The 23,582-nt window shown below is 33.6% G+C and overlaps 1 protein-coding gene across 3 annotated transcripts in view; it reads left to right on the top strand.

Moving 5' to 3' along the window:
• LOC120860724 (CUB and sushi domain-containing protein 3) overlaps positions 1-23,582 on the top strand; it is a 1,429,922-nt gene that overhangs the window by 549,080 nt on the left and 857,260 nt on the right. Inside the window, exon 7 of one of the 3 annotated variants that reach the window (XM_040236472.1) lies at positions 18,179-18,490. The exons of the other annotated variants lie outside the window; for them this stretch is intronic. Within the exon in view, the coding sequence (XP_040092406.1) occupies positions 18,179-18,490 (312 nt within the window). The remainder of the gene's footprint in view (positions 1-18,178; positions 18,491-23,582) is intronic. 3 annotated transcript variants of the gene reach the window in all.

Genomic DNA, 23,582 nt, shown 5'->3' with positions numbered 1-23,582 from the left:
TTTAACCAGCACACTCACATATTTGTAGTTTTTATTTAGAATAAGTTAGATAAGTATTATCTAATTTAAAATTAATTTTAATTATCCCATGATCATTGGCTTACTTGTTGAGTCATCTCATTGTCTCTAGTTATTAAGAAATATTACTCTATCCTTTATATCTGCCCTGCTGCTGCTGCTGCTGCTAAGTCGCTTCAGTCGTCTCCGACTCTGTGCGACCCCAGAGATGGCAGCCCACCAGGCTCCCCCGTCCCTGGGATTCTCCAGGCAAGAACACTGGAGTGGGTTGCCATTTCCTTCTCCAATGCATGAAAGTGAAAAGTGAAAGTGAAGTGGCTCAGTCGTGTCTGACTCTTAGCAACCCCATGGACTGCAGCCTACCATGTTCCTCCATCCATGGGATTTTCCAGGCAAGAGTACTGGAGTGGGTTGCCATTGCCTTCTCCCTAGACTTCTCTTCGTTCTGTCCTCTGATTCTATTGCCTGTCTATAATCTATCATCTATATGAAACTTCAGTGATTAAAAAAAAAAAAGCATGTCAAACTCAAAACCTCACCATGGCTTCCCAGCACAATTATTTAAAACCTTCATTGATACAGCTGACTCTACATGTTCAGCCCTTGCCTGTATCAACAAGCCATCCCTATGCTTCTCCTCCTGCTTCTTACTCAGTGACATTGACTTTCTGGAAATTTTATCCTCCATCCTTCATGTGGTTGACTCCTTCTTGTCTTTTATGTCATAGTATAAATATCCTCTTCTCAAAGAGGGTTTCATTGAACAGGTACAAGGTACTCTCTTTTATGCCACTTTAAAATTTTCTTCAGTTCACTATTGGACATTTCTTTTATTTGTAAATTTATAGGTTTATTGTATCTCTTTTCCTTAAAAAAAATGTAAGTTCCATGAAAGAAATATGGGGTATGCTTTTTCCTTTTATATTCTCAGCATAATAATACCTAGCACATGGTAACAGTCATTAAATATCTATTGAATGAACCAATGAAGGAATGTAGTCTCCTTGTTAGATATATTAGCTCATTTTCTTAATTCAAGGGATACCACATCTCATGTCATTCTGTTGAATTCCCTAGTTATCATTTTCTTTTTATGTCCCATTTAGCCTTGGCATCCTTCTCATTCCTTAAATCTTGAAGATGAATACCTTGCATATACTTTGCCAACACATATGATAGGCTTTAAGGGTCATGGAAAAAAAGCATTATTCACTGTCACATTTCTGCCAGTTATGCTGGTGTCTTCCCTGCTGCTCACAGCATCTGTTTCTTTCAGGGACTGTGCTGCACAACTTTTAGCATTCTCATCATTTTATCTGTTATTTATTTGGAACATTGGTTTCAATTAGCCATTTGGATATTTTTTAAGCCTCAATGCTCATTATACTTTCCATATCATCCCAGACAGTTCCTCATTCTGCATGGATCTGCTCTTGGCTCTTAATATGGGCTCTCTATTCTGACATATTTACTTTTCAGCCTTTGCAAATGTGAACTCTGGTGTAAAAGCTCTGTAGTAGATATTTTTAAACTTTCTCATCTCTGGAATGTTTTAGTGGGAAAAGAAGCCAGAAAACCCACCTCATTTTCTTCCACATGCCACTTTTTCATGTGTTTCTTGTCAGAGCAGCAAACTACTACCATGGTCAACTTCTGAACACATGCGCATGTATACACATACATGAATATGCACACACATGCATGTCAATAGCAAAGTGATTTGTTTAAATTTAAATCAACTCTTCTTTTTATACTAATTACTTAGAATAAATTAAAAATAATAGTTAGACTTCATAAAATGGTACACAAATCCCACATTTCCTACTACTTATTAACATTCTCTCATGCCTTCTTAGGTATTACCATCTTTTTTATGTCTTAGGTTCTTTGCCATTTTCTCTGAGTAGAAAAGTGTGCCCTCAAGTCTTCCTGTGACAGGATTTTTTTTCTCCATCAATAATGAGTTAGAACAAAAATCTCCTTTTTAGAGAGAATAAGTCAATCAAATTAGGCTACTTTTAGCGACCTAGGTATTCTGTCCTGTGTTTGTGTCTTCATAGTACTAACATTGCTGAAATCACTATGTGTATGTGTACTTTCTTGATATCTCTTCCCTTCCTTTGATCATTTTAGCAATCAGAGGGATGCCTGGAATATATTAAATGTCTAGCACAGTCTGTAGGAGGAAAGAAAGAATAAAGAAACCATATTAAGAGAGAAAGGGAAGGAGCAGGGAAGGGAGGAAAAGGAGTTGGGGTAGAGAGAGAAACAGAGAGAGAGACAGAATGTCAAGTGAGTAACATTAAAATAAGTGTATTATTTAAATTAAAATTTCTAATCTCATAGATTTATAGAGCTGGAAGGACATTAAAAACCTTATATAGCCCAGTGATTCCTTTTGGAGACTCTCTGGAATCACATCATCGTGATTATGTGCTTCGTGAAGATCTTTCTTGTGCAGTTCTTCTGTGTATTCTTGATACCTCTTCTTAATATCTTCTGCTTCTGTTAGGTCCATAGCATTTGTCCTTTATGTGCCTATCTTTTCATGAAATGTTCCCTTGGTGTCTCCAATTTTATTGAAGAGATCTTTAGTCTTTCCCATTCTGTTGTTTTCCTCTATTTCTTTGCATTGATCACTGAGGAAGGCTTTCTTATCTCTCCTTGCTGTTCTTTGGAACTCTGCATTCAGATGCTTATATCTTTCCTTTTCTCCTTTGTTTCTCACTTCTCTTCTTTTGACAGCTATTGGTAAGGCCTCCTCGGACAGCCATTTTCCTTTTTTCCATTTCTTTTCCCTGATCCCTGTCTCCTGTACAATGTGATGAATCTCCATCCATAGTTCATCAGGCACTCTATCAGGTCTAGTCCCTTAAATCTATTTCTTACTTCCACTGTATAATCGTAAGTGATTTGATTTAGGTCATACCTGAATGGTCTAGTGGTTTTCCCTACTTTCTTCAATTTAAGTCTGAATTTGACGATAAGGAGTTCATGATCTGAGCCACAGTCAGCTCCCTGTCTTGTTTTTGCTGACTGTATAGAGTTTCTCCATCTTTGTCTGCAAAGAATATAATCAATCTGATTTCGATGTTGACCATCTGGTGATGTCCATGTGTAGAGTCTTTTCTTGTGTTGTTGGAAGAGGGTGTTTGCTATGACCAGTGCGTTGTCTTGGCCACTCTATTAGCCTTTGCCCTGCTTCATTCCATACTCCAAGGCCAAATTTGCCTGTTATCCCAGGTGCTTTTTGACTTCCTACTTTTGCATTCCTGTCCCCTGTAATGAAAAGGACATCTTTTTTTGGGTGTTAGTTATAAAAGGTCTTGTAGGTCTTCATAGAATTGTTCAACTTCAGCTTCTTCAGCATTACTGGTAGGGGCATAGGCTTGGATTACCGTGATACTGAGTGGTTTGCCTTGGAAACGAACAGAGATCATTCTGTTGTTTTTGAGATTGCATCCAAGTACTGGATTTCAGACTCTTTTGTTGACCATGATGTCTACTCCATTTCTTTTAAGGGATTCCTGCCCATGGTAGTAGATATAATGGTCATCTGAGTTAAATTGACCCATTCTAGTTCTTGGTTTTAGAAAAGGCAGAGGAACCAGAGATCAAATTGCCAACATCTGCTGGATCATCAAAAAAGCAAGAGAGTTCCAGAAACATCTATTTCTGCTTTATTGACTATACCAAAGCCTTTGACTGTGTGGATCACAATAAACCGTGGAAAATTCTGAGAGATGGGCATACCAGACCACCTGACCTGCCTCTTGAGAAACCTATTTGCAGGTCAGGAAGCAACAGTTAGAACTGGACATGGAAAAACAGACTGGTTCCAAATAGGAAAAGTAGTATGTCAAGGCTGTATATTGTCACCCTGATTATTTAACTTATATGCAGAGTATGTAATGAGAAACACTGGGCTGGAAGAAGCACAAGCTGGCATCAAGATTGCCAGGATAACCATCAATAAACTCAGATATGCAGATGACACCACCCTTATGGCAGAAAGTGAAGAGGAACTAAAAAGCCTCTTGATGAAAGTGAAAGAGAAGAGTGAAAAAGATGGCTTAAAGCTGAACATTCAGAAAACTAAGATCATGGCATTTGGTCCCCTCACATCATGGGAAATAGATGGGGAAACAGTGGAAACAGCATCAGACTTTATTTTTTTGGGCTCCAGAATCACTGCAGATGGTGATTGCAGCTTTGAAATTAAAAGATGCTTACTCCTTGGAAGAAAAGTTATGACCAACCTAGATAGCATATTCAAAAGCAGAGACATTACTTTGCCAACAAAGGTCCGTCTGGTCAAGGTTATGGTTTTTCATGTATGGATGTGAGAGTTGGACTGTGAAGAAAGCTGAGTGCAGAAGAATTGATGCTTTTGAACTGTGTTGTTGGAGAAGACTCTTGAGAGTCCCTTGGACTGCAAGGAGATCCAACCAGTCCATCCTAAAGGAGATCAATCCTGAGTGTTCATTGGAAGGACTGATGCTGAAGCTGAAACTCCAATAGTTTGGCCACCTCATGAGAAGAGTTGACTCACTGGAAAAAACTCTGATGCTGGGAGGTATTAGGGGTGGGAGGAGAAGGTGACGACAGAGGATGAGATGGCTGGAAGGCGTCACCTACTCGATGGATGTGAGTTTGAGTGAACTCCGGGAGTTGGTGATGGACAGGGAAGCCTGGCTTGCTGCGATTCATGGGGATGCAAAGAGTTGGACATGACTGAGCGACTGAACTGACTGACTGACAGGGAGATAACCATAAAGATAAGTTTGGGTGGGCTCCGGGAGCTGGTGATGGACAGGGAGGTCTGGTGTGAAGCGATTCATTGCGTCGGCAAGAGTTGGACACGACTGAGCGACTGTTCTAAACTGATACATAGAACACACTTTGTCTGAATCACTTTTCTTTGTCTTCACCTTGAAAATTGTTGTTCATCTTTCTGCTGTCAACATCATATATTTCCTTCAGAAAGCTTCTCTTTAGTAAGTCACCCCCAAGACCAATTTAGTGCTTCTATTATATATTCAAATCAAATTCTACATTTTGCATATTTTGTCAATTATATTTACACAGCCTGTAAAAGCCACTCCAAGTTTTAGAGGCTTAAATCAGCAACACTTTACTTTTGCTCACAATTCTCTTGGTTTGCAAGATATTTCTGGACTCATATATATATTTGCAATAAGCTGGAGGGTTTCATATACTGCAAGGTCTGATATGGCCTCACTCACTCAGCATTGTCATTGGGGCACTTTGGTTCTTCTTATTCCTTTCATTTTCTGGTAGACAAGTCAGAGTTCTTTCTATGGTAGTCTCATGAAAGAGTATAAAGGTGGAAGCTACAAAGACTTGTGGAACAAATATATGATAATTCACAAGATAATCATCTGCTATGCTCTGCTGGTCATTGTAATTAGGAAGACCAGTTATATCCAATGGCATAGGGAAATAGACTGTGTCTCTAGCTGCAAACAGTTCCAAAGAATGGCCACCTTAAATCTAGCACACCAACAAAATGCAGTCACATTTTATTGATTTTTCTTGTTTGTTTGCTCTTATGTTTATATTCTCTCTCTCACTCATTATTGCATGCTAACATTAACTAATGGCTAGCAGCTCAGTATATATGTGTTCATTGAATTCATCAAAGTTAGTGACCCTACTAGTATTATTTTAATTTTTATTCCCTAAATTGAATTCCAATATATAAATTTCACTTTCAAAATGTAGTATTACCTGGAATGTAAATACATACATATTACTTCATAGATATATAGTGCACAAGAGACCATGCCACATATTTATAGAGAAAAAAGTGAAATTCTTGAGTTCTAAGTGAATAGGAAGCAGTATATCATGAAGACTAAGAATACAAGCTAGTAAATCTGACAGTCTGAATAAAAGTGCTGGATGTATCAAGTCTTTTATTTTTATTTCCTATTCTTTCATTTTTATTGAGGTTTTAGCTCAAATGTCACTTTGCATTTTAGTGCTAGCTATTATATTAATCTGTTCATTCTTCATCTCTTCCCCTTGAATGTATTCTTTCTTAGGAAACAACTGTATGTACTATTCACCTCTGAATCATGCAATGCCTGATGTAGTCTGGGCACTTAGTATATTCTTATAGTATATTCTTATTAGATAAATACCTGAAAGAATGAATGATTTAAGATAAACAACTTTAGTTAACATAGGAATGAATGCCCTTAATCAGGTTATCTCAGACTGTATTGATTTTAATTGTATCTATTGAATATGATTTTACAAAGATTAAATGAAAAATGTTTATCATGGAACTTGAAGAGAGTGATTTGTAATTGATAAGAGCTTGGAATCACTGAGATGTGGACTGGTTGATTCCTAGATCGTAGGGGCAAAATTTCTCATAGTGAAATATCTACTCTCCATGAGTACTAAAATTTGTGTGAAACTGAGAGAAAAGATTTCTACTGTGGAATTTTCTGAAGGTTAGAGAAGTCCTTACAGGTAAAAGTTCAGATTGAGAAATTTATAGACATTTTGGTTTAATCCAGAGGGGAAAAAAAAAAAAGATCAAAACCTTGATCCAATTTAGCAACATATTAAGAAGGCGTAGGGATAATAATGCAAGTCTTATAACAATTAAGCAACAGATAATTTTCAAAGATAAGTGAAATTAGATTACTAAGATATGTTATGAGGGGAAAAACTATAACAGTTAAAGGAGGAAAGAGTAATACAGAGGCAGTTTATGTCAAGCTGAAACTAGATTATTAAAAAAACAGCAAGACAGGCTATTGGATTGTATATATACATTTTCTGTATTTGAAAGTGAAACAAGTATATGAAATTGGATTTATCCACAGGCTTGCATGAGCAAGAAATGTTGTTTTGTTCTCTTAAATTCAAATAAAATTGAGAGCCCCTGTTAGCCCTGATAGGAGGAGAGTTCACTCCGGGTCACTGTGTGTGAAGGCAGAAAAAACTTTGGCACTTTCTTCACTTGAGTTGCAGAAGAATCCACAGGGCATTTGTAGTGCTTGGACAGTGGCACCTGTCATTATTATTCAAGCCTGAATTTCCCATGAAATCAGGTTATCCTGTGCTTACAAACCTGAGTAGGAATCTTAGCCAAAGGCGAGCATTCAGGTTCCTGGACTCTTCCACTTTCCTGAGATACCTCTAGGGGGTTGTGTATGCCATCTTCATTGCCTCCACTTGTCCCCCATCCTCTACCCAAGTCACTGCCTTTCTCTTATCACTTGATGTAATCGCCTCAAAAATCCTAGACTGTTAGGAAACAAAAGCAATGAAACGATCTTAGATTACATTTCTCTTTAAGTCCTGCCAAACCATCCTTCCTCTAGCAAGGGTTTTGCAAGAGGGATCTGGAGCTAGTCAGACTTCTGTTGGAGAAGGAGGATGGAGAAATACAGAGACAACAAAAAATAAATAAATAACTTACGTGTTGATCAGACACAAGTGTTTACATGTGCTGTTTTGTATTGGGGAGGTTAAGTAGAGGTGTAATGATTTTCACGAGTCATTATTGTGATTTTGGGATTACACAATTGGAGTCCAAATCCTAGCTTTTTAATTTACTAGCAAAGTGAGTTAGTATATGTTGTACAAGTATTTGAGCTTTAATATCCTCAGCTCATGGGTACTTTTGAGGTTGAAATGAATTGATTAGAACTATGTCTGGAACACAGTAAGTGCTCAGTATGTGCTGATTGCTCTATAATATGTTCATTTAAATAGTCTGTTATCTAGTCATCTAAATTAACCATTAGAATGATGAGTATGTTTATAGTGTCTTAATAACCTGTATTCAGAAGTTTGGGGAGATTAGATACCATCCCACAGATGGTATCATCCTACATTATCCTACATCCTACATCCATCATCCTACATCCTATATCCATCATCCTACATCCTACATCCATCATCCTACATCCTACATCATCCTCAAAAAAGTTAAAAGATATACTTCAAGACAATTGTTTGTATTCATATTATTACCTGTAATTGGAATATACCAAAATCATCTGAATAGATATAAAGCTTTTGAGTATTTAAAATCACTTTAATGTTTAAGAAAACTTCCTTTGCTTTAATTAATCTCTTTCATTTGAAAGTCAGTCAGTTAAGCTGTATATGATCTTAATCAAATAAATACTCTTAATAATTGATATAGGTGTCATACCTTTGTTTTATTGACATTATTTAAAAACAGTCATTTTGCTTATAGTCTTGAAATAAAATACAGTCTTTGTAGAAAAGGAATTTGACAGAATAATTACATGAATAAATGCAAAGGCTTATCTTTCAATGTGGTAGTATATATTTTAAATACCTAACATATAATTAATTATATGTAATACCCCAATATATAATGTATATTTGCCTTTCTAGTTAATGAAAGCTTTTGATGGTAAACTCAAGGTTCTTACCATTTCCAAAGGTTTTTAAAAATTTTTCTTCAATATACTATATTTTAAAGCCAAGATTGGTATTTTTTCCCTAAAAAATCACTCGTGCTACTAATTAATTAGCTGCTGCAGAATGAAAAGTGTTTTACAGAGTGTTGTGCAGGAAAATAAGACTTTTATGGCTTCAATTTCCTATTAAACTGTTCTACTTCAGCATATTTAGGCAGATATTCACCTGTTGCTCAGCAGCCTTCCCACAATAAATACCTTTGTTGTGGAAAAATAGTCTTTCCTCCAAAATGCCAGCCCTTTCCTACCTGCCCACACCTCCCTTACATCCACTTGTTAGTAATGAACCTGCTGCTGCTACTGCTGCTAAGTCGCTTCAGTCACACCCGACTCTGTGCGACCCCATAGACGGCAGCCCACCAGGCTCCCCCATCCCTGGGATTCTCCAGGCAAGAACACTGGAGTGGGCTGCCATTTCCTTCTCCAATGCATGAAAGAGAAAAGTGAAAGTGAAGTCGCTCAGTTGTGTCCGACTCTTCGCGACCCCATGGACTGCAGCCTACCAGGCTCCTCCGTCCATGGATTTTCCAGGCAAGAGTACTGGAGTAGGGTGCCATTGCCTTCTCCGAGTAATGAACCTAGTTCTTGCAAATCATGTAACAACCACACGGGCTCAGGTATCAACTTATAAATGCATCAGCAAGGAGTTTTCAGTGATCTTGCTGCAAGCTTCACTCTCCTCACCAACACATACTTCTCAGCCTGCCCCTGTTATTTCCTTTGAGGAGAAGAAAACTTTACAATGAACTAATTCAAACTAGTTAAGCAATTGCTCTCAAATGTGAATTCTTTCAACCAAAAAGGTGTTTGTCTGATTATAACAGAACAGTTTGAGAAGGCAATATATAATCCTAAAGAGCATTTTCTTTTTCGAAGTAGCATCTGTATACACAGAAAACTGTGGTAGTAAGTATAGCTCCGTGATTCCATTTAAATCATATCCATATGTAAAACATGCATTATGTATGCTTTATATTTAGGTATTAAAAAAATACAAACACCTAGAGCTAATAAAAAGTGACAACCCCTCCTCCCCACCCCAAACTGGAAGGCCATTTCAGAAGGAAATGGAGGATAAACATGGATACACTGAGACAGTTGAGGTAAGCAGGACACAGGGACATGATGGGCTAGGTCAGGATAAAGCCTTCTCTTTTTCTTTTCTTTCAAACATGGTACATATAAAAGGTAACTCCACCAGTTGCTTTCCCTTGGTTCTTTCCCTCTGCTCAGTTCAGTTCAGTTCAGTTTAGTTCAGTCACTCAGTCGTGTCCATCTCTTTGCGACCCCATGAGTCGCAGCACGCCAGGCCTCCCTGTCCATCACCAACTCCCGGAGTTCACTCAAATTCATGTACATCCAGTTGGTGATGCCATCCAGCCATTTCATCCTCTGTTGTCCCCTTTTCCTCCTGCCTCCAATCCCTCCCAGCATCAGAGTCTTTTCCAAAGAGTCAACTCTTCGCATGAGGTGGCCAAAGTACTGGAGTTTCGGCTTTAGCCTCAGTCCTTCCAAAGAACACCCAGGGTTGATCTCCTTCAGAATGGACTAGTTGGATCTCCTTGCAGTCCAAGGAACTCTCAAGAGTCTTCTCCAACACCACAGTTCAAAAGCATCAATTCTTCGGTGCTCAGCTTTCTTCTCAGTCCAACCCTCATATCCATACATGACCACTGGAAAAACCATAGCCTTGACTAGCCGGATCTCTGTTGACAAAGTAATGTCTCTGCTTTTGAATATACTATCTAGGTTGGTCATAACTTTCCTTCCAAGGGGTAATCGTCTTTTAATTTCATGGCTGCAGTCACCATCTGCAGTGATTTTGGAGCCCCAGAAATAAAGTCTGCCACTGTTTCCACTGTTTCCCCATCTATTTTCCATGAAGTGATGAGACCAGATGCCATGATCTTAGTTTTCTGAATGTTGAGCTTTAAGCCAACTTGTACACAATATCAAATATCATCATTACAGAGTATTTTTGGGAGAGAAAACGGTGCTGGAAAATAGAAGAGGGAAATGCTACCCTTATTTGAAAAATCACAAATGAAGGAGTGATTTAGGTGTTCTTAGATGTTCCTTCCTTTTTTCATACTTATGTAATATAAACTACAATTATAATGTTTTTAGAGAGTTTATATCTGGATAGGTCAAATTTCTTTCTTATATTTTTATCTTTGAAATACATTTAATGCCATAAAGTAAAATGTTTTTATTTTTGAGAAATACAGAGTAGTACATATATTCACATTCATTCTTCCTTCATATATTTATGAAACATTCAAGGAGACATGAGAGATACACAAGTATCAGACATGATTTTCACTTTCAAAATATCATTAATATATATCATTTATGAAAAACAGCAAGGCTCTGGAAGTGAAAGGGTTTCTTATATTACACTTTGGAATATAAGATATGTATAATAGGATCCCTTTTTCCTAACAAGACCTTTAAATCTTCAATGAGAATTGACAACTATTTCACAAGATTTAATATGGAAGGAAATTAGGCACAGAAGGAAAGTGTGTGTTAAGTGTGTGTTAAGTTACATTTGTTTGTTTGGGGAAAACCCAGAATGATATATCCTTCTTTTGCTAAGAGATAAGACCTGCTATAGGAAAGAGGTCTCAAAATGCAAGATTCTAGGAAATTGTTTTAGAAAGGTGTAAAGGGGCATTCTACCCCTTTCTCTAACTCTTATAAAATGTAACAAGGAGGCTGTGATTCTTATTTCAAAAGCTAGGTCCTCAAGTTTTATTGCCAGTATTGTCACTTTATGGAGGAAGATTATGCTTAGATACACAAAAGAGGCTTCAGTTGTATTTTGTGAATATTTATTCTTGTGAGTGGTGTATGTGTTTGTAACTGGGCATGTAAAATTTTTTTAAAAAAGACACCTTGGACCCACCACTGTACATTGTCAAGACTTCTAAAAATGTATGAAAAAGAGTGACAAGATACTGAAATTCCATTTTGCAACTTCATTTTAATCAACTAGGTGAAGCAAGAAATGTCTCTTTAAGAAAGAAAATCAAGATCATTGCAACCCTCTACTTAAACAATTTTTCCTTGGCATGAGCTTACTATATTTTTAGTACTAAGAAATTAGATGTCTGTTCTCTGACATTGTATTACAAAATGTGGTAACATATGTTATAGTCATATACATGCATTTATATACACATATAGTCTACATATGTGTACTATATATATATGTATTTTTTTTGGTTGACCAACAGAGTACTCTTTATATGATTTTTATAACTTGGTATTTTCTATATTTCATTTAGGTAAAGGTATTTATGCTTGTTTGGCATGTGGGTTTAATTAATTCAGAATACGGAATTTTAATCTTGTATGTAAACAACTTGGCATTAGTATGTATTTTTTTGAATATTTGTTTTATAATCACTTATTTACTCTAGTAAATGTGGATTTGGTAAATGTATCACTAAATCTTGATATCATCAGTTTCAACTTAGATTGAAAATTTATATTCACTTTGAATTTTAAAGCAGAGAGATCACTTACATCTGATAAACAGTAACATATCCACTTGCAAAAGGTAATATTGATGTCCCGATTTAGTGCTTAGAAATTTAAATAGAGATACATAATATAAATATATATATATATATCAATATATCAGTGAATTCAGAAAAAATAATGTATATTAAAGTATCAGGCCTAGGATTGGGGGCAGGAGGAGAAGGGGACGACAGAGGATGAGATGACTGGATGGCATCACTGACTCGATGGACGTGAGTCTGAGTGAACTCTGGGAGTTGGTGATGGACAGGGAGGCCTGGCATGCTGCAATTCACGGGGTTGCAAAGAGTCGGACACGACTGAGCGACTGAACTGAACTGACTGAATTTATTTAATTCATGATCATAGAAAATCTGTTATTCAAATTAGTGATAACTTTTTTTTTTACTATACTATAATCAACTTCTTTCACATTTCAATGTGTCAGAAATCTGAATTTAGGTGACAGCATTTTTGTGTTGTCATACCATAGTTTAATGGTTCAATAGTTTCTTTCTTAGAGGTGAATATTATAATTAAGAATATATTATATTTAGTTAATTAGATATTTTAATATCATTATCTTACATATGTTCAAAGTACATGCAGCATTTTAATTTTAAATCAAAACTTTATAAGACCAATATAGATCTGCCCTTTAAAATTAAGTAATAATCTGAATTTTCAGGATTTGTCTTTATTTTTGTAGTCAGAGAAACAATTTCATACTAGGTAATGACTAGCCAAGGACTTCCCTGGTGGCTTAGATGGTAAAGAATTTGCCTGCAATGTGGGAAACCTGGGTTGGCTCCCTGAGTTGGGAAGGTCCCCTGGGAGGAAGGCATGGCAACCCAGTCTAGTATTCTTGCCTGAACAATCCCAATACAGAGGACCCTGGCGGGCTACAATCCATGGGGTTGCTAAGAGTCGGACAGAACTGAGCGACTAAGCACACAATGATTAGTCAAACATAGATTATTTATATTTTTCCTACATTTTAAGGACTACTTTCTATTTCAGTTTATTCATCCCTTCTATAAGTTGAATATTCATAGTACATACATATTCACCAAATTATACTATTAAATACTGAGCTATACAGATTTAGGATATTGGCATTTGTAATGTTTAAAATGCAAAATATTTATTTTCCCAACTGCAGTATGCTTCCTGAAAATACATATGCTAACATTTATAGAGTATCTAAATGATGACTCACATAGAATTGCTGCATTAGTTGTATTTATACTTTATTTTGATGTTGTTTTGTATATTTTTCTTTTGCATGTTTTCATGTTAGATGTTTATTGCATTTTTTTCATTATATATCATGATACCACAAAATTATTCAGTTAGGAGTATTTTGTTATTAAAGCTTTTATTCAAATGTTTAATTTGAAATGCTAAACTTAGTGGAACAGAATATATGTTTTATATAAAATAATAAGACAAATATATCTAATAGCCACTTCTATGAATATGCACCTATGTTTAACATGTACTTGTATAGCTATATGCATTTTGGGATTTCCACTTATATCTCTAGCAACATGTTCTTTATGTTTGTGATAAGTTAGACAGTAATTACAAAGCAATATAGCATAATTTTTTAAAAATATGTAAGGCCAACATTTTAATCAAAATGAAATTCAAATTCAATTTTTATTTAATATGTTTTCTAAATGACACATTTAAAAATTGCTTTACATAAATTATGTTTAGTCCTTTGCATATAGATGTTGAAATAGGAAAGCATTCAAAAACAAATTTTATTATGATACTTAATAAAGTCCAAGTTTAATTATATAATTTAATTTTGCTGTTATATACATTTGCCAATTTACATGTGTAACATATGTCATTTTCCATTATCATAATTCCATGATGACATATATTTATGATTTTAGAAGCATGTTTATATATGTATATCATTTCATTTTATTTTTATTATATTTGGAAATGTTTTGTTTCAAATATTAATAAAATTATATTTTAGATGTGTTCATATTGTAAACATCTAATTTATAAATATATCTCAAGCAGTTTAGTTGACAGGATAATCTAATTGTGATAAACTATATCGGGTATACATGATTTGTTTTCCAATGAAGAATGGGTACTTTGAATGTACAGTTTATTCTAAATTTGGGTTGTATGTCTTGTAACATCATTTAACATTGTGCTATTATAGACAACACTTATATAACTGTATAGTATACTTAAAAATTTTTTTAAAAAACCAAACTATTTAATATTCAATTAGATATATAATATATAATATATTCAATATGGTATTGTTGCTATATATAATCCTAAGCCTTTTTCCAGCATCGGCAGTTTCCTTATAAAACAGTTAGGCATGCAAGATTATTGAGTGTTTTGAAACTGTTAAATAGTGCATTTTGACAATTTAAAAATCTTTGTTTCACACATTGACAATTTAAAATGGTACCAAAAATAGTATTCTAAGTTGGTCTACATTTTAGATAAATGGTTATAATATATGACATAACTATATGGTGATGGATGATTTTATTGCCTTATAAGGAAATCATTGTTTATGTGTATATATATATATATTATATATATATATATATATCTCAAAAATACATGATTAAATTTAGATGTACTTCTACTTCCTGCCATTATGAGATATACTAGTTTTTACTCTATATTCAATATTTACTCTATATTCAGTATTTCAAATATTGAATATTCTAAACAAATCCATTTCACACTAACATTGTAAGCTATCATGGTTTAAGAATGTTGACATTAATCTTCAAGTAACTGTTACTTATCCAAATAAATCTTCAGTTTCCACACTTTTTCAAAGTGATGTTTTTGAAAGTTCAAAACAAAGCCATCAAATTTTCCTTTCTTTGGAATAATTCTTCATTTCATTACATTATTTGAAATATGACATTGCCATGTTAAAACTGTAATCATATTTCATGTGTGAAATTTATCCTCTTTATGATTGCTAGTATTACATTAAAATTATTTTTTAATCCATCTATTCTTTCATTTTTCTTTTGATAAATATTCCTTGAGGATCTGCTATGTACCAGGCACTATCCTAGATACTTGGGTTTCAGCAGTGAATGAAATTTGCCTAAATCTCAGCCTTCAGGGAGCTTGCATTCTAGTATGGGGAGGAAAAATTATGAAAACAGAATATTAGTAAAACATAAGAACTAGTTGGTAAAATATATTGTTGAAATATGTAGTTAGCTAGATTATGGTTATTAAATTGGTTTTTCAATGCTTTATTCAAATATTACACCCTGTTCTGCATTCAGGTTAAGAGAATAATATTGCCATTAGCCAGTGGTAGAGCTCTATTGCCGAAGATTTTAAGATTGGGATAGCTAGCAAATCCTGGGTCTAAATGCTACTAAAGATCAGTTCTAACTCACAGATTTGGTTAGGAAATGTATTTATTGCCTGGAGTCTTCAAGAATTTGGGCATTTTGAAATTGGTTTGTTGATCTTAAAAAGATCAGTTTTAGCAGCAGCTTGGACACATTCCTAAGAATTACCCTAGATTCGTTTACCCAAATACTAGGGAATATTTGGGCTTCCCTGGTGGCTCAGATGGTAAAGAATCCACCTGCAATGCAGGATACCCAGGTTCAGTCCCTGGTTTGGGAAGATCCCCTGGGGAGTGAAGTGGCTACCCACTCCAGTATTCTTACCTGGAGAATCCTATGGACAGAGAAACGGACAAGCTACAGTCCATGGAGCAGAACAGAGTTGGACACAACTGACCAACTAAGCTCAGAGATTATTCAGGATTAATGTGATGACCTTCAATGATGGAACATAATAAATAGCTGTCTAATTTGCTTCTATGTTAAAGGCATAATAGACACACTGAGATTTGAGACAGTACAAATTCCACAATTTTTCATAGTTTTAGGTTGCATTTAGCAACATGTTTGTATTTAGTTTCCTTTTTTAAACTAAACTTGAAAGCCCAGACATTATGATAAAGTTAGGAAGAGTTTAAAGCATTAGTTTCTTTCATAAAGAAAGGTACGGTTAAATTCCCCAGAAGAATAGTATGGACCAGGTAATTGTTTTTATAGTAATGAGTACATGGACATCAAAATGTCTGATTTACCATGAGATCAGTTACTAAATATTAGTAATGCAAGTGTAGTTATTAATCATGTGTAAAGAAAGCCTCCACCATATATTAGCTTAGTAAACATTACTGGCTAATTTGCATAACCAATATGCATTTAGTAGATTCTGATCTTCACAAAATAACTTGAATATTCAATAGCATCTTTTTCTGATTAAGGCTTTAAAATATATTAAAAATCTTTAAAATTACTTGATAATTGTCATACTTCATTTACCACTGGTCACCACAAAGTATAACCATTTAATTCTTTTGAATTTCTAAATAAAATTTTAAAAAGTGGTAAACAATCCACCTGCTAATGCAGGGCACCCAAGAGACACAAGTTTGACCCCTGGGTCTGGAAGATCACTTGGAGTAGGAAATGGCAACTCACTCCAGTATTCTTGCTTTGCAAATTCTATGGACAGAGGAGCCTGGTGGGCTACAGTCTATGATGTAGCAAAGAATTTGACACAACTGAGCGACTGAGCACGCACACATATAACAACACAAGCTGGAAGAATTAGTAATGGAAAAGTACTCTTTTGCTTGCTTTTGAATGAGGGACTGCTCTTGTTTGACTTCCTTTTTGACTTTAAAGCAGAAACCTGAATTAGTTGTTCTACTAATCACCTGCCTACAGCTAAAGAGGGGTGGGGGAAGAAGGCAGAACATGTTCAAATCACATAATGTGATATAGCTGTTTTGTCTCTTGCAAAGTGATTAAAATATTCCTTTGCATCTTGTCTAATATATATGTGTATATATATATATATATGGACAGAAGTTTGAAATGCAGTTTGTTGAGAAGGCAAAGTATATGAAGACTTACACCCTTCAATGGCTTTAAAAAATAGTCAGAAGTTTTCTAACCAGGAGCTGACTATTGGTTCTAATTAGTAGTTGTTCCTCCAAAATTCAGTTATTTTTTTTCTTATTAGGCATTTTAGCTGTCAAGATCCATTTAAGCATATCTTCAATCAGTTTCATGCTTCTGTTATAAAAATTGCATCTTTTTGTCATTATGTGAGAATTATTCTCTACCAAGTACAATTTTTGAAAAAAGAGTTTAAGTGAAAGAAAAAGAAAATCCTAATTTGGAGTCTTTAAAACAATTATAAAATTATAGTGAACTTTTATAAGATTAAGAATATGGAGATTTACTGTGACATATTTATGAGACATTTGGAAATTTTAAACTACTTTTTAAAACTATTTTGTATGAATGAAATTTTCATGCTAATAGTTAATTTTTGATAATTTCTAAATAAAATAATTTGTGTATTTTAACTAATTGAAAATTGATTAATCTCAAATTTTACTTTAAAAGTCTGAAAAATATTACCCAACTTCCAAAACAACCCACTAAATTCTAAAGTATATATATAGTTCATGACATTGAATATTTTATCATGTTGGCTTTTTTTCTGGCAAATGAAGTAAAGATAGATATTTACAAGGAGTAATTATTTCAGAGGTTTTTTTTAATCATTTTGTCTTCAATTTTGTTTTGATTTTTAAATTCTCCTTTCTTCACTTGTCTTAAAATAAAAAAGAAAAATGATATTTTTCCCAGAAATCATGATGAGTCATGGCATAAACTATTCAAAGCATACTTTTGAGAAAAGTGTGGTTACATAGTTACCCATTCTGTCAAAACTTGTCACTTACTAGGCATTTGTTGCTAAAAATCATCTGTAAATAAATAATGAATAAGATTTATTCAAGGTCAGATAAAGGGTTTACTGTTTCTCCTTTTTCTCCCTATTGTGTTACAGTTAAAATGTGATATGTTTATGTGTAATAACTCTTCCATACATTGATTGATATAAACAAAACATCAGATCTGGTTATTTCACATTTTAGTGGCGTGTTTGTGTTTTGCCTTTTTATGTTAATTTTACTTAAGATGATAGAAGAGAATATAATTTATGAAATTTATCAGAAAAAAAAACAACATTTAAAAGAAAAAGTTAGCATCTAGTGCTACTGTGTCCCACAGGTTCTTCTACATTGACCCACACTACCTCCACTGGTGAGTTAGAGGAGCATAACAGGACTGCCACTGGTGCTATTGCTGTTGCTAGCACATCTGCAGATGTTACTGTATCCAGTGTTACAGCTGTCACCATCCATAGACTTTCCGAGGAACAGCGAGTGCAAGTAAAGAATCTCAGAAATTCAGGTCTGGACCCCAACACATCCAAGGACGGGCTCTCACCTCATCAAGCAGATACACAAAGTACAAGGAGAAGACCAAGAAATGCTGAACAGATAGAAAGAACTAAAGAGCTTGCAGTTGTTACTCATAGAGGTATTGGATGTTATTTTACTTGTGCCCATTTAGTTACAACCAAAGCTATATTTTGGTAATGATTCCAATTAGAGAATGAGCTGAAACAGAGCCAAGATGTAGGAAATGCAAGAAAGAATTCAAAGTAGCTGAAAAATATAGACAGTAAGCCAGAACTTGAATATTTGAAAACATAAAAGTTAGAATTTAAAAAAAAATCAAAATGAAATTCAAATGTTGGAGGGAGGAGGGAGTAAATATAGAAAGAAAATAATACATTAATGATAGTAAAAACAAACTACCTATTGTGTATTATATACCAATTATGGTATCTAGAGAAAATCTAATTAAAATAACCATTTTTCTATTAATAAGTGTACATATTTACAAACTGATGATTTAGCCAATGTAGTAGTTTTCATATTTGCATGAATTTTTTGTTATACAAATGCCAATTAATTATTAAGAAAATAGATAACTCGATTGGGAACAATGGGAACATTATATCTGGTGATTATTTTATATAGCTTATTCTACTATTTCTGAATTACCTATTGACCCATATGATTGTACTGAGAACAGATTTCTCATTTTGAAAAGGTAACAGGCTATTATTCCAGGCTTCCCTTGTGTCTCAGCTGGTAAAGAATCTTCCTGCAATGTGGGATACCTGGGTTCGATCCCTGGGTTGGGAAGATCCCCTTGAGAAGGGGAAGTTTACACGCTCTATTATTCTGGCCAGGAGAATTCCATGGATTATAGTCCAAGGGGTCGCAAAGAGTCGGACCCGACTGAGCGACTTTCCCTTTCCCTTTCAACAGTTATTCCTTGGTATTATGACTCCAGATTTAAGTGTTCCTTAATTTCCTACTTTAATTTTTAGAGATAAAAATATCAGAGTCAAATTATATGTTGATAATTTTCTAGTCAATTAATATAAACCTATAGTTGACAAAATTTAGGAAGTATAGCAAGAATTTTTTTTTCTGTTTTTTGGCATCAGCTTCACTGGAAAAAATAGTGCAATATGAAACACTAAAGAAACTTTATACTGATGTATTCATCAGTGGAAATATTAATGAAGTGAACATATTTCAAGTACAAATATTTACTCCAGCTCTGTTTCCAACTCAAAGTTATATATTCTCCAAAATAGCAATGATTTTTGTAGTATGATTATGTATAGTTTGCATGATATAGGTAATGGAAAACCATTCAGATGCTTAGTACAGACTGAGGAAAAAAAATTAAGACATCTTTGCATAAGCTGATTGAAAATCATACATCTCAGAAATTCATTTTCCATCAGAATTCGTACTGAAAGTAGTTACCTTGATTCTCTTTAATAAGAAGCATTCTAAAATGAATACTTAGCATGTGGTAATCTCCTTTAAAGGATTAAATTAATATCACCTTAGTTCTCTATTCACTCTCCTACCATGACTACTTCTGCTCATGTGAATATAGGGATCATTATCAGATTTACAATTGTTTAATCAAGTAGATAGATTTTTTTATTACAGGAAGTAAAAATATGTAAATATGTAAATATTGAAATATTGATTAAGAAAAAAGCCCTTCAGTTTAGTGTTTTCACCCTCTTTGGAAATTTGCATGCACTAACATAGACACATTTCCCTGTATTCATTCTGTTGTCCATTGAAAAAAAAGGCAAGTAATCTTTGGACATGAGTTTATTGTTTATTAACTAATAATACATATGTTTCAGGTAAAGTTTGCCATCAAATGATTTGAGAAACCTTGGTGCTATATATATATTAAATATTTTGTAGAACTTAAACAAATAATTCAGACTGAAAAGAGAATAGTTATCAATTATTAAAGTGATTTGAAAGTTAATCTAAAATTTTGAAGTGCATTCAGCCAAATTTCAATTAAGCATCAAGATTACACCCTTAATTAATTTCAGTGCTCAAATTTTCTCAATTGTTATAATAATATTCCAATGCTGTGTTAGCATTCATAGCATTTAGACGTGTTTCACTCATATTCTTTCTAGAATAGTGTTTATGAATATGATATTCAGTGATGCCATCTACCTTGGAAATAAATATTTTTAATTATTGATATTTAAATTATGCGTACAGAAAACATTTTAAATGTTATGTTCATTTTTAGTGACTTAAATTATTATACTTGCATCAAATCTTTATACAACCTCAATATATAGTTGTATTTTCAGACATAAAGCAGTCCTCAAAGACTTGACTCCTAAGCTGGACTGAATCTCTAAATAGGAATTTGCTGACATGAAAACAATATTCTTTTAAACAATAAATTTCAGCTTACCTAACATACCTGACATACCAACTGACATCTGTTCTGTGCAAAATAAGGATAAATAATACATGCCCCTTCTTTGAGAGACTGAGAGAGAGTAGAGGACATGGAGAAATCCATCCTGGTGGGACAAGGAAGATTTTGTAAAGCTCATGGCTGAGCAGAGTACTAAAGGAGATATAGGATGTATGTGGGCAGTGAGTCCTTTAATTGATGTTTTAGATGAGTCAATAAAGATAATACAAAACTAGCTTGCTTAATTTTCCTAGATATTTTAGAGGAAAAAATGTCTTGTTCTTCTATTCCATTCTCCACAATGTAGTCAGAATTACCTTGTAAAAATGAAAACCTGATCACATTCCTTCATTGCTTTAAAGCTTCCACTGATTTCCCAGTGACTTTGGGAATAAAACCAAACTTGATGATACCCCATGGGATCCTCTTATGTTTTTTTGTCTACATCTCCAAATTCATCTCATGCAACTCTGATAATCACTCTCTGTGTTTTTTGCCAAACAGAATTACTTTTAGCTTATTCTTTTTTGCCTCAGGCTAGTCCCATAAGCTATTCCTTCCTTTCAACCAAATCATTCTAATTCCTTTTCCAAGATTTAGCTGAAATTGTTAATTCCTGGAAATTTAGAATTTCCTGTTGTAACTCACCATTTTAAATTCTGTAGGTAGGGAGAGGATGAGTCTTGTTCATGGTTCATTCCCAGTGCTTAGAATAGCTTCTGACTCATAGACATATTTAGATAATATTTAGTAAACGGTTGAATAAATATTTGCAATTTCACTAGCCAGAGTATTCATTCAACTTACTTAAAGGCTAAAAATTATATTTTTCAATATAATGAAATGTTCATGTAGTTCAATTTAAAAATAGCTATTTTGTTATAATTATAATAACCAATGTTTTTAACCCCTTTGAAAACCAAATGTATTCTTACAAACTTAAAATGAAATATTGCTTTTTTATTATATTACTACTTAAAATTCACAGAGTAAAATTAGATATAAATGCCTTGCTTATGGCCGTTTTACATTTATAAAATCAAAGAAAATTTATTGATAAACACAAAATAATAAAGTCAGTAAACTATATATGAATAAATATGAATGTAATATTATGAATATTATTTTGCTGAGATTATCATCTAAAGCATATATACAATAGAGATTGTGATAGCATAGGTTTTTTTGATGTCTACAAGTGCATACAAAGTTTTGCACTGTGATCATGTACATTTTTCATTTTTTTTCTATTCGTACTGCAATTAAACTTTCATGTCTATGATGTCTTTTGATCATTGCTACTTTCTAATTGGTCTATTCTTAATAACTTGAGGCAATTAAAGTACTTAGTATTATCACTATGAAAACAAAGAAAACATAAATACTGAAATTGCACTTAGTATGTGGCACTTGGTATTTGTTAAGTGTGTCGACTCAAAAGTCTACATATTAATTTATGAAAAATTAAGTCACTGTAATGAATTTATTATAAAAGCTGCACAATTAATTTGAAAAAAGCTTAGAATATTTATCAAAGGTTTTTCAATCTCTGTAGGGTTCTGCTCCAATTAATTTTTCCTATAGTACTATAATTAAGCATCAGTGATTCAGTTCAAGGTATGTTCTTAAAAAATTTTTTCAGTTTCTACTTGTTCTCAGTGAAAGAAAACTTATGATTTTTTTCCATTTGAAAAGAGTCTTAGACATGAAATAAAATATAAAGAAGTAAAAGAGAAAAATATTGATGAAGAATGTTGGTTTAAATCTTCTTTAAATAGTGTGTGAACGCCACAGCTTATTAGCGCCCAATAGTTTTCAAAATGAACATTTGATTTTATTGATTGGATTTTAGTTTACTTTTCTTACCTACTGTGCATGAGAGTCTTTTCGGGTCCCATGAAATATTAGCGTTGAATTTCCCTATCAGTAAAATAGTATTGTAGCATTATATTAGGGTTATAGTGAGGATTAAACACAGTATTAGGTGGAAATGCCAAGAATCCTCAAGTATTTTCTCCCAGTGTAAAGGCAAAACAAAATTGCTCACCATTATTGGTTAGTTTTCAGGTCAGAGAACTAGGGCTGAGTCTGTACTCTTTCCCTTATTAGGTGTATGATTTTGAACAATAGCTTCAACTTTAGAACCTGAAATTTCTTGGTAACTGAGAGTACCTACCAGTAGGTATTTCATAATTATGTGAAAGAATTTAGCACAGTTGTTGGCTTATGTTCAGCAGATAGTAATTGTGTTATTTTTACTATTATTCATCAAATATATTTAACTCTTGCTATCTATGTGACATTGCTCTGGACAGTAGAGGTATAAAAATGTACAATGCAGGCTGTACTATTGAGTAGTCTATATAACTTATTTTATAAAGGAAAGCTTATTATGAGAAACATTGCTAGAGCAGTGTTTTTTTTTTTTTTTTTTTTTAATGTTACTGAAGTAAAGGAAAGGGATCTTTTGCTCTAAATATAAAAGTCAAGAAAGGCTGCACAGACATAAGATATTCGTACAAATTCTTGAGAGATGAACAGAAGTTTTCAACTAGTAAATTTTGTTTATATTACTAAGATATATAAAAATTGCTTTAAGTGGATAATGTGCTGAATAGAAATATGATGACTGTATATCAAAATAAGTAAAAGAAATATTCAAACTTCCTTAAAAGGATTATTTGCAGTTATATAAATAAACCTAAAAACAATTGATCTTTTTAGTTTATAGAATATCTAGATGTTTAAAATTAGATACCATAGTATCTAGTGATATTTTAAATTCCATCAGAATAGT

The sequence above is a fragment of the Oryx dammah genome, unplaced genomic scaffold, assembly GCF_014754425.2.
Source record: "Oryx dammah isolate SB20612 unplaced genomic scaffold, SCBI_Odam_1.1 HiC_scaffold_11164, whole genome shotgun sequence".
Taxonomy (NCBI): domain Eukaryota; kingdom Metazoa; phylum Chordata; class Mammalia; order Artiodactyla; family Bovidae; genus Oryx; species Oryx dammah.
The sequence above is the reverse complement of the archived record's forward strand: the minus strand, read 5'-3'. Positions and strand labels throughout refer to the sequence as shown.